Source organism: Carlito syrichta, unplaced genomic scaffold (genome assembly GCF_000164805.1).
Source record: "Carlito syrichta isolate Samal-C Ts95f unplaced genomic scaffold, Tarsius_syrichta-2.0.1 Scaffold305313, whole genome shotgun sequence".
Taxonomy (NCBI): Eukaryota; Metazoa; Chordata; class Mammalia; order Primates; family Tarsiidae; genus Carlito; species Carlito syrichta.
The window spans coordinates 276199-292184 of NW_007249409.1; the positions used below are offsets into that span (position 1 = coordinate 276199).

At 42.4% G+C, this 15986-nt stretch overlaps 1 protein-coding gene and 1 pseudogene across 1 annotated transcript in view; both read left to right on the plus strand.

The window, feature by feature from the left end:
* Positions 1 to 15986, plus strand: part of DEPDC5 (DEP domain containing 5) — a 147362-nt gene that overhangs the window by 18605 nt on the left and 112771 nt on the right. The window contains exons 8-12 of the mRNA XM_008061535.2: positions 2140 to 2209; positions 5829 to 5907; positions 6816 to 6877; positions 11712 to 11781; positions 12443 to 12515. Coding sequence (XP_008059726.1) covers positions 2140 to 2209; positions 5829 to 5907; positions 6816 to 6877; positions 11712 to 11781; positions 12443 to 12515 — 354 coding nt within the window. The remainder of the gene's footprint in view (positions 1 to 2139; positions 2210 to 5828; positions 5908 to 6815; positions 6878 to 11711; positions 11782 to 12442; positions 12516 to 15986) is intronic.
* On the plus strand, positions 9256 to 11314 carry LOC110595938 (annotated as a pseudogene).

Genomic DNA, 15986 nt, shown 5'->3' on the forward strand with positions numbered 1-15986 from the left:
GGTGGGATTAATGGTTGTCAATATCTGTCTGGGGACGGGGGCTCACCCCTTATCAATAAGGGTGCCTGAACGATGCATATTTGCATACCTAACCCTTAACTGTACACCACAATTTTAAAATAAAAAATATGGTTAAAAAAAATAAAGTGACATTTTAAATTAAACAAAAGAGAGAGAGAGAGAGAGAGAAGAGTACTGTCACAGGGCCATTCTTGGTTCCTGTTGGGTAAGAATAAATTAAAGTCTTGTGTATAAGGGGGTCAATTGTATTCTCTCTGTGTGTGTGTGTGTGTGTGTGTGTGTGTGTATGTCCACACATACATGTGCATTTTTTTTTGAGTTGGAGTCTTACTTAGTCACCCATACTGGAGTGCAGTGGCATGCTCATGGCCACCCCTGCATCGGCCTGCTGAACTCTGGTGATCCTTCTGCCTCAGCCTTCCAAATAGCTGGAGCTACAGGCGTGCATTACCTTGCCCAGCTAATTTTTGATTTATTGTAGGGAAGAGGTCTTGCCAAGTTGCCTGCGTTGGTCTCGAACCTGTGGGCTCAGGCATTCCAACTCACTTCAGCCTCCCAAAGTGCTGGGATTATGGGCTGAGCCACCGAGCCCAGCCCATGTGCATGTTTTCTGTATGTTTTGATAAAGACTTATGTCTGAAGAAATAATAAAAGCAACTGTTTTGCAGCTTACTAAGTCCTCTCACAGTATCTCATTTGATCTTCCCAAGAACCCTAGGGGATGGATGCCTTAGGATTCTTATTAGCCACATTTACTGATTTTTAAAATTGAGGCTCAGAAAGATTGTGACTTGATCTCCACTGGTCAGTGGAGACCCAGGAGTCTAAGCCCAAATTTTGTAACTCCACTTTGCATCCATATACAAGAAGTTGGTGAGTTACTTCTAGCACAAGCAGCTCATTTTAGAGGTCCTGTTAAGATGCTGTTCTGCAGCTTGTATGCAGAGTGTTTCCTGCTAATAGAACTCATATGACATGGGGACACAGAAATCCTGATTATAATGTTAAGGAAACACACGTTCCTTGTCAGGTCAGACTTGCTGCACTTGTTCTTTCACAGACATAATTGGGCAAAGAGACATTCTCTTGGTGTAAGCCATGGGCCTGGTCCAGCCTTCTTAATTTTGCAGACTTGAGGGGGGCCCAAAGAGGTTCATTGATTGTCCAGAATTTCCTAGGTAGTCTGAACTGTGACTCATGGTACATAACATTTTCCTTGCCTTTATATGTGATCTTTTCCCCCGTTTGTTTGTTTTTTTTCCTTTTCTTTTTTTGAGATGGGATCTTACTCTTTTGCCCAGGCTGGAGTGCAGTAGCACAATCATGGCTCACCATAGCCTCAACCTCCTGTGTTTAGGTGATCTTTCTGTCTTGACCTTACAAGTAGCTGGGTCTACAGGCACGTGTCACCATGCCTGGCTAATCTTAGTTATTTTTTTTTTTTTTGTAGAGATGAGGTCTCTATGCTGCCCAAACTGGTTTCAAACTCGTAGGCTGAAGCAGTTCTCCCGTCTTGGCTTCCCTAAATGCTGAGATTACAGGCATGAGCCACCATGCCCAGCCCATATTCAGTATGTTATGAAAGAATTCTTTTGTTTTTTGAGTCGGAGTCTTACTCTGTCATCCAGGCTGGAGTGCAGTTGGCATGCTCACAGCCACTGCAGCCTTGACCTGCTGGGCTCAAACAATCCTTTTTTTTTTTTTTGAGTTGGAGTCTCACTCTGACACCCAGGCTGGAGGGCAGTGGCACCCTTCCACCGTAGGCAATCCTTCCACTGTAGCCTACCAAGTAGTTGGAACTACAGGCACACACCACCTTGCCTGGTGAATTTTTTGATTTATTGTAGAGATGAGGTCTCACCAAGTTGCCCAGGCTGTTCTCAGCCCATGGGCTCTTACCTCGGCCTTCCAAAGTTTTGGGATTATAGGTGTGAGCCATCGCGCCCAGCTGAGAATTCTTTATGTTACATAATCTGTTCATGGAGCTCTCTTTGGAAATCTATAATCTGTCAGGTCATTTGGGTATAAACATCAGAGTAGAGGGAGCCACCTGAAGATGCCTTACTTCTTTTTAGTTCAGTGTAATATTTGTGATAACGTGTGTGTGTCTCTTTTCAGGGCACAGGCTGGTGAGCTGTGGGTTAAGAATGAGAAGGTCATGTGTGGCTATATTAGCGAAGATACCAGGGTAAGGTTTATACTATGCTTTCTGTGTTTTGTTTCCTCATACCATTATGTCTAAGTCCTAGAATCAAAAACAAAACTAAGAAACAAAAATCTGACAATCTCATGATTGCTACTGTTTGCCCAAGTGGAAGTGGTAATATTGTCAGGGTCTCCTGCAACCCTGGTGTTTTAGAGTTGTATCTCTCCGATTTGGGGTTGATCTTCATTTTCTTTCTTTCTTTTTTTTTTTTCTTTGAGTTGGAGTCTCACTCTGTCGCTTAGGCCAGAATGCAGTGGCACGCTCATGGCCACCGCAGGCTCGACCTGCTGGGCTCAAGCGATCCTTTCACCTCAGCCTTCCAAGTAGCTGGAGCTATAAGCGTGTAACACCCTGCCCAGCTAATTTTTTGATTTGTTGTAGAGACAAGGTCTCACCAAGTTGCTTGAGCTGCTCTCAAACCCCTGGACTCAGGCAATGCTCTCTCCTTGGCCTCCCAAAGTGCTGGGATTACAGGCTTGAGCCACTGCGCCCAGCCCCATTTTCTTCTTCTAACGGATTCTATTTAATATCAAGCATAGAGATGTAGTGTCTATCCTGTAGGATGCTGTGCCCACAAAAAACACAGCAAAAGTTAAGCTCCATGGAAGATCATGTAATAAGCATGAAGAGAGACCTTTGCAAATGAACAATACTGTTAGTGAAACTAGCTATCTACTTTCTGCTTTTCCTTGTTCCTACCTGCCTTCCTCCCCTGAGAGCCGTGGTTCTCAACCAAAGGCCAGCCAGGCATGGTAGTGCTTGTCTGTAATCCCTGTACTTTGGGAGGTGGAAGCAAGAGGATTGTCTGAGCCCAGGAATTCAAGACCAGCCTGAGTATCTTGGTGACACCTCATCTCTACAATAAGTTTAAAAAAAAAAAAAGCTGGGCTCAGTGGCTCAGCCTGTAATCCCGCACCTTGGGAGGCTGAGGTGAGTGGATTGCCTGAGCCCGCGGGTTTGAGACCTGCCTGGTTAACTTGGTGAGACCTCATCTCTACAATAAATCAAAAACTTAACCGGGCATGGTAGCGCGCACCCATAGTTCCAGCTACTTGGAAGGCTGAGGTGGAAGGATCATTGGAGCCCAGCAGGTCGAGGCTGCGGTGGCCAGGAGCAGCCACTGCACTCCAGTCTGGGTGACAGAGTGAGACTCCAACTCAAAAAAATAAATAAAATTAAAAAAAAAAAAAATTGCTGGGCACACTGGCTCACATCTGTAATCCCAGCACTTTGGAAGGTGGAGGCGAGAGGATTGCCTGAACCTCGGCTTGATGAGAACTTGTCTCTACAATGAATTTTAAAAAAAAAGAAAAGAAAAGAAATTAGTCAGGCATGGTAGTGTGTATCTATAGTTTCAGCTACTGGGAAGGTTGAGGCAGAAGGATCGTCTGAGCCCAGCAGGTCGAGACTGCAGTAGACATTAGCAAAACCACTGCACTCCAGCCTGGGCAACGAAGTGAAACTCTGACTCAAAAAAACAAAACAAAACAAAACCAGGGGTGATTTTGCATTCCTATTCCCAGGGGTCTTTTGACAATGTCTGAAGATATTTTTGGTTGTCACAGCTAGGGAATTGTACCATAGTGAGGGTGTTGTTAAACATGGTACATGTACGGAACAGGCTTGTAGACATACTTTATAAATATGGAGTGTAGTAATGAGATCTAGAAAAGTATCTTATTTATTTATTGAGTTGGAGTCTCATTCTGTTGCCCAGGCTAAAGTACAGTAGCACATTACCGCTATAGCAGCCTTGACCTACTAGGCTCAGGTGATCCCCCTGCCTCAGCCTTACAAGTAGCTGGAACTATAGGTGCACACCACCATGCCTGGCTAATTTTTTGATGTATTATGGATACGAGGTCTCATCAAGTTGCCCAGGCTAGTCTTGAACCCCTGGGCTCAGGCAGTCCTCTCACCTCTGCCTCCCAAAGTGTTGGGATTACCAACGTGAGCTACTATGCCTGGCTAGAAAAGTATCTTTTAAATCAATTTAATGAAACATAGTTTCCATACCATTTTATGTATACAGTCTGGTGGGTTTTGAGAAATGTATATATTAATACCACTATTACCTCAATCAAGTGTAGAACATTTCTGTCACCCCAGAAGTTCCCTCATACCACTTTGCAGTCATTACCTCCCCTTCACATACACAATCATTTTGATCTGCTTCTATTTCTAGAAAAGGTTTGCCTAAAAAGGATCTTTCAAAAAAACATTTAGTTATAAGAACCTTGCATGTTTACCATTTAAAATTTAGACAATATGTGTTTATGTTCACTTCTCTGAAATAGTTGATAATTTTGAAAAGCAAACAAAAAGGAGCAAAATCACTGATAATTCCAATACTCAGAGATGATCACAGTTGACATTTTGAAAGATGTTTCCTCTCAGCCTTTGTGTTTCTGTGTGTCAGAAAGGGGGAGTGGGCCAGGTACAGTGGCTCAAGCCTGTAATCCCAGCACTTTGGGAGTCTGAGGTGAGGAGATTGCCTGAGCCCATGGGTTTGAGAACAGCCTGGGAAACTTGTGGGACCTCATCTCTTCCATAAATAAAAAAAAATTAGCCAGGCATGGTAGTGTATGCCTGTAGTTCTGGCTACTCGGAAAACTTAGGTGGAAGGATCATCTGAGCCCAGCAGTTCAACGCTGGGGTGACTGTGAGCGTACCACTGCACTCTAGCCTGGGTGACATAGTGAAACTCCAACTTAAAAAAAAAAAAAAGAGTGAAATTAGCAAATGCCTGTTATGCCCTAGGGACAATGGAAAACTTCGGAGTGAATGGTCTTCAAGGAACATGTCTCTAAAGAACTAAAGGAGCATCAGAAATATATATTTTACTTTCCCATAGAATTTCTTTAGAGCCTTGTGGAGGAGAGAAGACTGTGGTAAAGCACACAGGACCCGAAAACCATTTGGGTTTTTTCTTGAAGCAGCGTGGGTGTAGGGGAAGTACAATGTGAATTATAGTTTATTAGACTGGCAGCTCATCATCTGGCACATCTTAGTCCACATTCTGCCATCGTAATGAGTTTTCCATAACTTTCCCAGATAGATTAACCTCCCTTTCTCCTACAGTTTTTGTGAGCGCCATCATGGAGCATTTGTATATGTTATAATATTTTGCATGTTTTTATCCTGCTACTATAAGCTCCTAGAGGGCAAGAACCAGCTCTCCTCACTGCCTATGGCATAGAGCTCAGAGAGAGCTCAGTAACTATTAAAATGGAAGAATGTCTATGTGAAGCTTGCTTTTAGAAGTCTCACATCACAATTAAGATAATTCTTCTGTCATTATTTTTTATTTATTTACTTATTTATTTAGAGACAGGGTCTTTTTCAGTTACCCAAGCTAGAGATTGTGGTGTGATCTCACTCAAACTCTAACTCCTGGGCTCAAGCACCATTGTTGCTTTAAAAAAAAAATGGTAAAAAACACATCATAAATTTACCATTTTAACCATTTTTAAGTGTGTAGTTCAGTAGTATTAAGTATATTTATACTGTTGTGAAACAAATCTCAAGAACTTTTTTATCTTATAGAACTGAAACTCTATGGCATTGCTTTTTAATGCAATTATGTTTTTGTTTATTTCAGGTGGTTTTCCGTTCTACGTCGGCTATGGTTTACATATTTATTCAGATGAGCTGTGAAATGTGGGATTTTGATATTTATGGTACTGTTCCTTAGTGCTGGTTGTTAACTGCCACTGGGGAGAATTTTCTGGTTTCTCCCAAGTTGTTATCATTTTACAGTGAGCTCTTGACATTCTCTAAAGATGCTAAAACAAATAAATGGATAAGTAGATAAATTATGTATGTATGTATGGGTATATATGTGTGTGTGTGTGTGTGTATAGAATATGAATTCCATACATAGAGTAAAACACTAATGAAAAATGTGAATTCTCAGATCTTTATTCTATAAGTACAGGATGAAAAGTTATAGAGTGATTACTCATGGTGAGGAAACAACACTTTATTTGTTATTTTTCATTTCTTACCACTCACAGGAATACCTAAGTTTGTTTCATTTTATTGAAATTATGACATAATAAATGGAGAACAATAAAGCTGCGATGAGGTACAGATACTATGTCCAATACATGAGCCTCATGATGCATACAATTCAAATTCGTGTTTAGTAAAATTTCAGATTAACTTTTGTTGTGAAATGACAAGGTCACTCATGAATAGTAGGAACTACAAATGATAATTCTTGAATGCCTAGGGTACACTAAATCCTTTTCTAACAAACTAATAAGCATATGAGAATAATTGTATTTGGAAGTTAGATTGTTCTCTCATTCAGAAGATATACTGCATTTTTCAGTTGTCAAAGCTTTTTTCAAACTTGCATTTTGCCTTGAAGCCATGGCCTTTTACTGAGTGAGGCAAATATTAAACTTAGCTTGATAGAAAATCTAGAATGAAGCCATTTTGTACACCTGGATTTTATGATCTTGTTTTAAGACATATCAGAACCTATATTCTCTTGGTCCCTTTTCTGTTACTTTACTTAGATAATAAATTGCAAGCAAGAGATAAAGATAGTCCTCACCCTCTTCTCATTGTTTTTTTTCAGGGGATTTGTATTTTGAGAAAGCTGTGAATGGTTTCCTTGCTGATCTATTTACCAAGTGGAAGGTATGTTTCTTCTTATACACTAAGTGTCATGGAGTAAACACTACTCAGCACAGAATTTTATTTATTTTATTTTGTTTTATTTTACTTTATTTTATTATTTTTTAGTTGGAGTCTCACTCTTGTTGCCCAGGCTAGAGTGCAGTGGCACACTCATGGCTACTGCAGCCTCAGCCTGCTGAGCTTAGGTGATCCTTCCACCTCAGCCTTCCAGTAGCTGGAACTACAGACGCCACCTACAGCTAGTTTTTGTGATTTATTATAGAGATGAGTTCTCACCAAGTTGCCCAGGCTGGGCTCGAAACCCTGGGATCAGGCAATCCTCTCACCTCGGCCTCCGAAAATGCTGGGATTACAAGCTGAACCACAGCGCTGGCCTCAGCACAGAATTTTAAAGTGTACCACTCCTATGAAGTTGCCTTAAAATGAGCTACTCTTAGCTAAAACCTGGACTCCATATTTAAATTACTCTCATCATCTCAACATGATAAAGAACATTTATGAAAACACGCAACTAACATCATACTTAATGATGACAGACTGAAAATTCTTTCCTAAGAACTGTGGGACTCCAAAGGAAAACAGTAACACTAGGAGAGGGGTGAATCTGCGAGCAATGGAGTAGGCAAGCCTCAGCAAAGGTGACCACACAGGTCAGACTGGGGGAGTTTCAGGCCTGAGGGTGGGGACCGGCCTGACTGCCTTCTTTCTTGACAAAAAATTAAAACATTAGCTGATCATGGTGGCATGCACCTGTGGGCCCAGTTACTCTGGAGGCTGAGGCAGGAAGATCACCTGACCCAAGAGGTCGAAGCTGCAGTGAGCTATGATTGTGCCACTGCGCTCCAACCTGGGTGACAGAGTGAAAATCCAACTTTAAAAAAACCAGAAGACCCCCCAAACATATATAATTTGAGGTTTTTATATAGTATAAAAGAACATATATAGTATAAAAGTATAGTATAGTTGGATTAAAGGAGACTGGGTTAAAGTTATGGTTCTTTCATCCTAAGTGAACTAACTCAAAACCAGAGAACCCAACACTGCATGTTCTCATTTATATGCAGTAGCTAAGATGGAAACAATAGACATTAGGGACACTAGTAAGGGGGGCACAGGGAGAGGAGTTCAGAAATTATCTATTGAGTACAATGTTCCTTATCTGGAGAATGGGCCAGATAATGAACCAATCCATCTGAGACCCATTCCCTACCACTGCACAATATGTCTGTGTAGCTGACATTCACTTGTACTCCCAATTCTAAAAGAAAAAAGTAAAAGGAAAATTTGGTTCTGCTCTGATTAACTTGTTTGTTTAAAGGGAGAGACATGGTTTTGCTGTGTTGTTGGGCTCCAACAATCTTCCTGCCTCAGCTTCTTGAGTAGCTGAGATTATAGGTGCATGCCACCATACCCAGCTAATTTTTAAGTTAATTTTTTATATTTTATATAGACAGAGTCTTGTGTTGTCCAGGTGGTTCTTACATTCTGATCTCAAGTGATCCTCCTTCCTCAGCCTTCCAAAGTGAGCTTTTTGATCTTTGAGAATTATTTAGTCTCTCTAAACCTCAATTTCCTTATTTGCATAATGTAGTTAATACTAGACCCTACTGCTCCAATCACATATGAACTGAGAGACATGTATGCCTATACCAGCTCGTTGTGAGGCTATACCAAAATTAGATAAGGATGTTAAATTTGGAGTATATGGAATCCAGTAAATTACTTGGTAGCTAAGGATGGTCTGCTTTTTCCTGGTGCTCTATTCTTGGCACTGTGGCTTTTGTTTAGGAATTTCTGTCCACTTGAGCTATATCTATGGAAGAATATAAGGTGGCATAGAATGTGCATTATACCTTATATGGTGAATGCTGAATTGTGTAGTTAGTAAGTATGGTTTAGGTAGAGAAGGAGTTGGTCATTGTAGGCTATTGTCTTCAGAGACTCAGGAAGAATTGAAACTGAGCTTGCTGACTGACTGCAACCAAAATGTGCAAACCACATTTTATGTTCATCTGCAAACACCCTACTTCTTGAATGTTCCTCTCCAGACTCCATGGAAATGTTTATTCTCACTAGTCCCCATCGTACTCAAAGGAAATTCAGTGTCTTGGCTTATACCACTGTATCTTTTTTTTCTTTTTGAGTTGGAGTCTCACTCTGTTGCCCAGTTTGGAGTGCAGTGGCATGCTCATGGCCACCGCAGCCTTAACCTGCTGGGCTCAGGCAGTCCTTCTTCTTCAGCCTTCCAAGTGGCTGGAACTACAGGCAGGCGGAACCATGCCCGACTTATTTTTTTATTTATTGTAGAGACGTGGTCTTGCCAAGTTGCCCAAGCTGTTGTTGAACTCCTGGGCTCAGACAGTCCTCTCACCTCTGCCATGACGCCTGGCTACCACTGTATCTTGAACAGCCTGCAGTCCTCATCCTGTGTCAGTGGTAGGGTACTGGGGTGTTTTTGATTCTCAAATCCACCAGCATTTGTGCTGTGCTTATTTCAATTTTTTTTTTTTGAGTTGAACTCTCACTCTGTCGCCCAGACTGAAGTGCAGTGGCCGCTCCCGGCCACCACAACCTTGACCTGCTGGGCTCCAGCGATCCTTCTGCCTCAGCTTTCCATGTAGCTGGAACTACAGGTGCATGCTGTGCTTATTTCTTAAACTGTAGTTCTGAATAAATTTTAAAAATACTGTAAAAGATACAACTATCATGAACCTCTGATACTGGGCTGATTAATTTCACACCAAATAAAGAACCAGAAGACAGACCATTACTTACTAGTGATTTGCAGTTTTCCAAGCATTTTCCACATTCCTGGGACTTTATATAACTTGCCCGAGATCCCATAGTCGTAAGTTTCAGAGACAAAACTCCAACCAGGTCTTCTGACTCCCATCAGTGCTCTGTCTCCTGCACTGTGCAGCCTATAATTACATGAAGTTATCCAATATTGTACATTGCTGCTGAGCTTACTGGAATTGAGAATATTATGTGGGGGGATATTCATTCCTGGCCAGGGTCTTGATTTCCTTCCTGGATCTAGATCTCATTGTTGTCCTGGGGACAACATTGGATCTTCTCCTGGATCCTTTTCCTCCATAGCCTGCTGATTTTCTTTTCTTGCCTCCTCAGCTTCCATCTCCTAACTCCACATTTCCCTCCTCTACTACCCAGCCCCAGTTACCCGCCATCCTGAGCCATCACACCTTCCATTTCTCTGGCTTTTAAAAACCCTCCTTGTCCTCAAATCCCTTGACCAGCAGAGCCCTACCATAACCTTCTCACCAGTCTCCTAAATTCCTCTCTCTTCTCTCTGACAGCACCTGACTCCCAAATTCCTGCTAACCCTTGACCTCTTGACATTTGACCCTGATACCCTTGATTCCAAATCTCTAAATCCTTACCTTCTGCATCCTGTATGCTGAATTCAAGGTCTTCCCCTGTTTCCCAACCCCCCATTTCTGAGGCTCATTTTGACTTTCTTACTTCGGCCAGTTCCTGCTACTGCTATCATAACGTGGACTTCTTAATGAGTGGCCTGGAGTGTGGAAGACCAGGATGTAGCTACAGGGAGAACTGCAGGCCCCTGGCACATACCAGTGGCACTATTGAAACGTTTTTCATGCCTTCTTCACCATTGGCAAGGTAGATGGCCTGGCTGCCCTGCAGAAAGGCCTGACTCCTGCCCTCTTGAATGGCATCTGGCTGGGCATCTATGGACTGGCTGAAGCTGGGGGCTATCTGCACACAGCTGAAGGCACCCTCAGTGCTCCCCGCAGTGCAACTGCTAGGGCCCTGGCTGGGATCATGGGATCCTGTTTGGGGAGTTCCATCTATATGGTGAAGACACACCTACAAGCAGAGGGGCAGCCTCAGAAATTGCCATAGGGTATCATTATAAGCATCAGGACTTGTTTCAGGTACTTACTGAGATTGACCAGAAACATGGTCTGGTGAGGTTGTAGCGTGGGTTGTGGGCGGCCTGCCCTGAGTTATCATCAGTTCCTCTACCCAGCTATGCACCTTCTCATCCACCAAGGACCTCCTGAGCCAGTGGGAGTTCTTTCATCCCCAAAGCTGGAAGGTAGCTCTGGCAGCTGTCATGCTGAGTGGCATCGCAGTGGTTCTGGCCATGACACCCTTTGATGTGGCCAGCACAAGGCTCTACAACCAGCCCACAGATGCACAGGGCAAGGGCCTCATGTACCGGGGGATACTGGACACGCTGCTGCAGACGGCTTGGACTGAGGACATTTTGGGCATGTACAGGGTATAGGTGCCTCCTACTTTCGCCTCGGTCCCCACACCATCCTTTCCCTCTTCTGGGACCAGCTACGCTCCCTCTACCACACATACACTAACAGCCACTTTCCCACACTCTACCAAATCAGCATTCCTTGGATACTTGTGCCTCCACTACTATGTCCTGGTGACTACTGACCGGGTGATCCATCCAACAGCCGATCCCACTACCCATCTGTTCCTCTCAGGGTTGAGTCACTGCAAAGAATAGGTTTCCTCCCTTCCTTAGTTTTTGCTTTAGACATTCCCTGTCCATCTCCCCATACACTTCATACCCTTCTCTCAGGGATGAACCAGTCATTCCAAAATGTATTTCCTCTTTCTCTCTACTTCCAGCCTTAGGCCTCTCCTGCTCCCACGCACAGCTTTGAATGCCTGCCTCCAAGACCAAAGGGAATTGGGAGGATCCAGGTCTCCTGTTTTAAAATTTTAAAAAATAAAGAAAAAAGAAAAAGAATCTTATATGCATACAGACTGATTCATAGTGAAGTAAATGTTATAAACTTGAGCCCTCTTTTCCTTTATTCATGTCTAGGAGAAGAACTGTAGTCATGAAGTGACAGTGGTTCTGTTTTCTAGAACTTTCTATGATGCAAAGTCTCTTGGTGAGTAACTCTTTTTCTTTTACAGTTACTGTTTGTTAAGCTTTCTCCACCCACAACCCCAGCTGTCCATTTTCATCTTTTTTATCTTTGCACCATTCCATCTTTCCCACCTTTTCTGGTATGAGGTCAGGGTAAAATACAAAGTAATACAGTCCATTAGTTGATGCAAGATGTCTATGGGCTGTGATTGATTTTTTTTTTTTTTTGAGTTGGGGGTCTCATTCTGCTGCCCAGACTGGAGTGCAATGACACGATCACAGCTCACCATGACCTCCTGGACTCAGGTGATCCTCCTGCCTCAGCCTCCCAAGTAGCTCAGACTATGGGCATGCACCACCATACCCAGCTAGTATTTTGGACTTTCAGACTACAGGCATGCGCCACCATACCCAGCTAGTATTTTGGACTTTTGTATAAACTTGGTCTCACTATGTTGTCCAGGCTGGTCTCAAACTCCTGAGTTCAAGCAATCCTCCTACCTCAGCCTCCCAAAGTGCTGTAATTACAGGTTTGAGCCACTGCACCTGATTTTAAAACTAACTTAATAGATACACAATTACCTTTATTTTTTGTGTTACTAATCTTTAATGCAGAAGAAGCTGATAAAACTGTGAATTTCTCTTTTCAATCTGATCTATGTGCTTTATTTTCTCTATTTTAGATGAATTTCCTGAAATAAACCGAGCCTCAATTCGTCAGGATCACAAAGGACGATTCTATGAAGATTTTTACAAGTATGTTTGGGTGTTTGTTACAGCTTTTATTTATTTATTGGTTGTTGTTTTGCTTTTTTTTTGAGTTGGAGTCTCACTCTGTTGCCCAGGCCGGAGTGCAGTGGTACACTGACGGCCACCACAGCTTCCATCTGCTGGGCAGCCTCCATCTTCTGCCTCAGCCTTCCAAGCAGCCGGAACTATAGGCAAATACCACTGTGCCCGTCTAATTTTTTGATTTATTGTAGAGACAAAGTCTTGCCAAATTGCCCAGGCTGGTCTTGAACCCGTGAGCTCGGGCAGTCCTCTCGGCCTCCCAATGTGCTAGGATTATAGGTGTGAGCCACTGCACCCAGCCTCTTTCCTAATTTTTTTTTTTTAATTAACCATTTTACTTTGTAATAATTTTAGATTTACAGAGAAGTTGCAGAGATAGTACAGAGAGTTCCCATAACCCTTTTGCCCAGATTCCTCTAACATTAACGTTTTATAACCGAGTTACATTCGTCAAAACTAGAAGATTAGCATTGGGTAACTGTTACTGTTGACTAAATTCAGACTTTTTTCACATTTCACCACATTTTCCACTCATCTACTTCCAGTACACAATCTAAGATGCCGTGTTACATTTTAGACCTTCTAAACAATTTATTATAAAAAATTTTAACCTGCAGCAAAGAAGAGTGAGTTAATATAATAAACCCACATACCCAATATCTGGATTTAACAGTTATTATTGTGCCATATTTGATTAGTCTTTTTTTTTTTTTTTTTTGAGTTGGAGTCTCTGTTGTCCAGGCTGTAGTGCAATGGCATGTTCATGGCTACTGCAGCCTTGACCTGCTAGGTTTAAGCGATCCTTCCACCTCAATCTTTCAAGTAGCAGAATCACAGGCGTGTACCACCATGCCCAGCTAATTGATTTATTTTAGAGATGAGGTCTCGCCAAGTTGCCCAGGCTGGTCTTCAACCCCTGGGCTCAGGAAATCCTCTTGCTCCAGCTTCCCAAAGTGCTGGGATTATAGATGTGAGCCTCTGCACCTGGCCTAAATTTTGTTTTAAGCTATAGATATTATAACATTTTATTCCTATGCATTTTTTTTGATGCGTGGTCTTACTCAGGTTGAGTGTAGTGGCATGATTATGGCTTACCACAGCCTTGACCTTCTGGGTTCAAGTGATTCTTCTGCCTCAGCCTTCCAAGTAGCTAGGATTGCAGGTGCCACAATGCCTGGTTACATTTTTAATTTTTTGGTAGAGATGAAGTCTCACTATGTTGCCCAGGCTGGTCTCGCACTCCTGGGCTCAAGCAGTCCTCCTGCTTCGGCCTCTCAAAGTGCTGGGATTGCAAGCGTTAGCCACTGTACCTGGTCCCTATACTTATTTGTGCGCTATGCTGGGCACAGTGGCTCACCCCTATATTCTAGTACTTTGTGGGGCTTTGGGCTGGGAAGTTTGGGACCAGCCTAGGCAACATAGCAAAGTTCCATTTTTTTTTTTTGAGTTGGAGTCTCACTCTGTCACCTAGGCTGGAGTGCAGTAGCATGCTTATGGCCACTGCAGCCTTGACCTGCTGAGCTCAGGTGATCCTTCCTCCTCCGCCTTCCAAGTAGTTGGAACTACAGGCACACACCACCACACCCAGCTAATTTTTAAATTTATTGTAGAGATGAGGCCTCACCAGATTGCCCAGGCTTGTCTGGAACCCGTGGGTTCGGGCAGTTCTCTCACATTGGCTTCCCAAAGTGCTGGGATTATAGGTGTGAACCAACGCACCCAGCCTAGCAAGACCCCATTTCTTCTTCTTTTTTTTTTTTTTTTTTGAGTTGGAGTCTTACTCTGTCACCCAGACTGGAGTGCAGTGGCACGTTCCCAGCCACTCCAGTGTCAATCTGCTGGGCTCAGGCGATCCTTCTGCCTCAGCCTTCCAAGTAGCCAGAACTACAGGCATACGCTACTATGCCCAGCTAATTTTTTGATTTATGGTAGAGAGGAGGTCTCGCCAAGCTTCCTAGGCTGTTTGAGAACCCATGGGCTCAGGCAGTCCTCTCACCTTGGCCTCCTAAAGTGCTGGGGACCCCATTTCATTTTCTTTTTTTTGTTTTTTGAGTCATAGTCTCATTCTGTCAACCAGGTTAGAGTGCAGTGGCATGCTCAAGGCCACTGCAGCCTCGACCTGCTGGGCTCAGGCAATCCTTCCACCTCAACCTTCCAAGTAGCTGGAATCACAGGCGTGCACCACCATCTCTAGCTAATTTATTTTCTGACTTATTATAGAGATGAGTTCTCGTCATGTTGCTCAGGCTGATCTTGAACCCCTGAGCTCAGGCAGTCCTCTTGCCTCCGCCTTCCAGAGTGCTGGGATTATAGGCGTTTGCCACCGGCCTGGCCTATGTATACACATTTTAGGAAATGATATCAATATATTACTTTTAGTTCATAAACATAAGTGTCTGGACACTGATGGTAACCACTTTGAGCACCTCTTGTAATTGCAGAAGTCAAATGTGACTTGCATTCATCTCTTGTTATTGGTATATATTGATTATTACAATTTTAATACAGTTTTTTCCTTTCTTAAGATGTGTATACTTTTTTTTAGCATCCTTTGTATATTTCTTTGTAACTATTCCCTCCCAAACCAGTACCTAATGCAAACTTGTATTTTTTTCCCTTTTCAACTTTGTAATAGAATTCTTACAGAGCATAAATCTTTTGTAACTGTAATTCTGTGATTAGTTTTGTTTGTGTTTTTAAATCATAATTGTGGGTGGAGCACTATGGGACACACATGTAATTCCAGCACTTTAGGAGGCAAGATAGGAGCATTGCTTGAGCCTAGGTGTTTGAGACCAGCCTATGCAATACAGTAAAACCTCTTCTTTACAAAAAAGCAAATGATTAACTGGGCATGGAGGTGCATGCTTAGAGGCCCAGCTACTTGGAAGGCTGAGGTGGAAGGATAACCTGAACACAGGAGGTTGAGGCTGCACTGAGCCAAGATCATGCTACTGCACTCCAATCTGCGAGACAGAGTGAAACTCCAACTAAAAAACAAAAATTGTGATTGTGGAGGTTATAGAAATGTTTTAGGCAACTTTTGGATAACATTTTTTAACTTTTTATGTAAAAAACGGAATAGAAGAAGAATGTAATGACTATTTGTATGCTTTTAAACTAAAATTGCCAATTATGAACATCCAATACATACGTAATTACCTTATACTTCAACATGTACCCCATAAGAACAAGTGCATTCTCTTATATTACCAAAATATAATAGTGTTCAGATCACTTAATGTTAATATAAAAAGTATTATTTAATAGGTCATAATCAAATTTTGCTACTTTTCCTAATATCGCTTCTTGAAATGTTCTTCCTGATCCAAATTTCTATCTAGAATCATGTTTTGCTTTTAAATTAATCTGTGGTTATTTACTTTTTTTTTTTTGAGTTGGAGTCTCACTCTGTCGCCCAGACTGGAGTGCAGT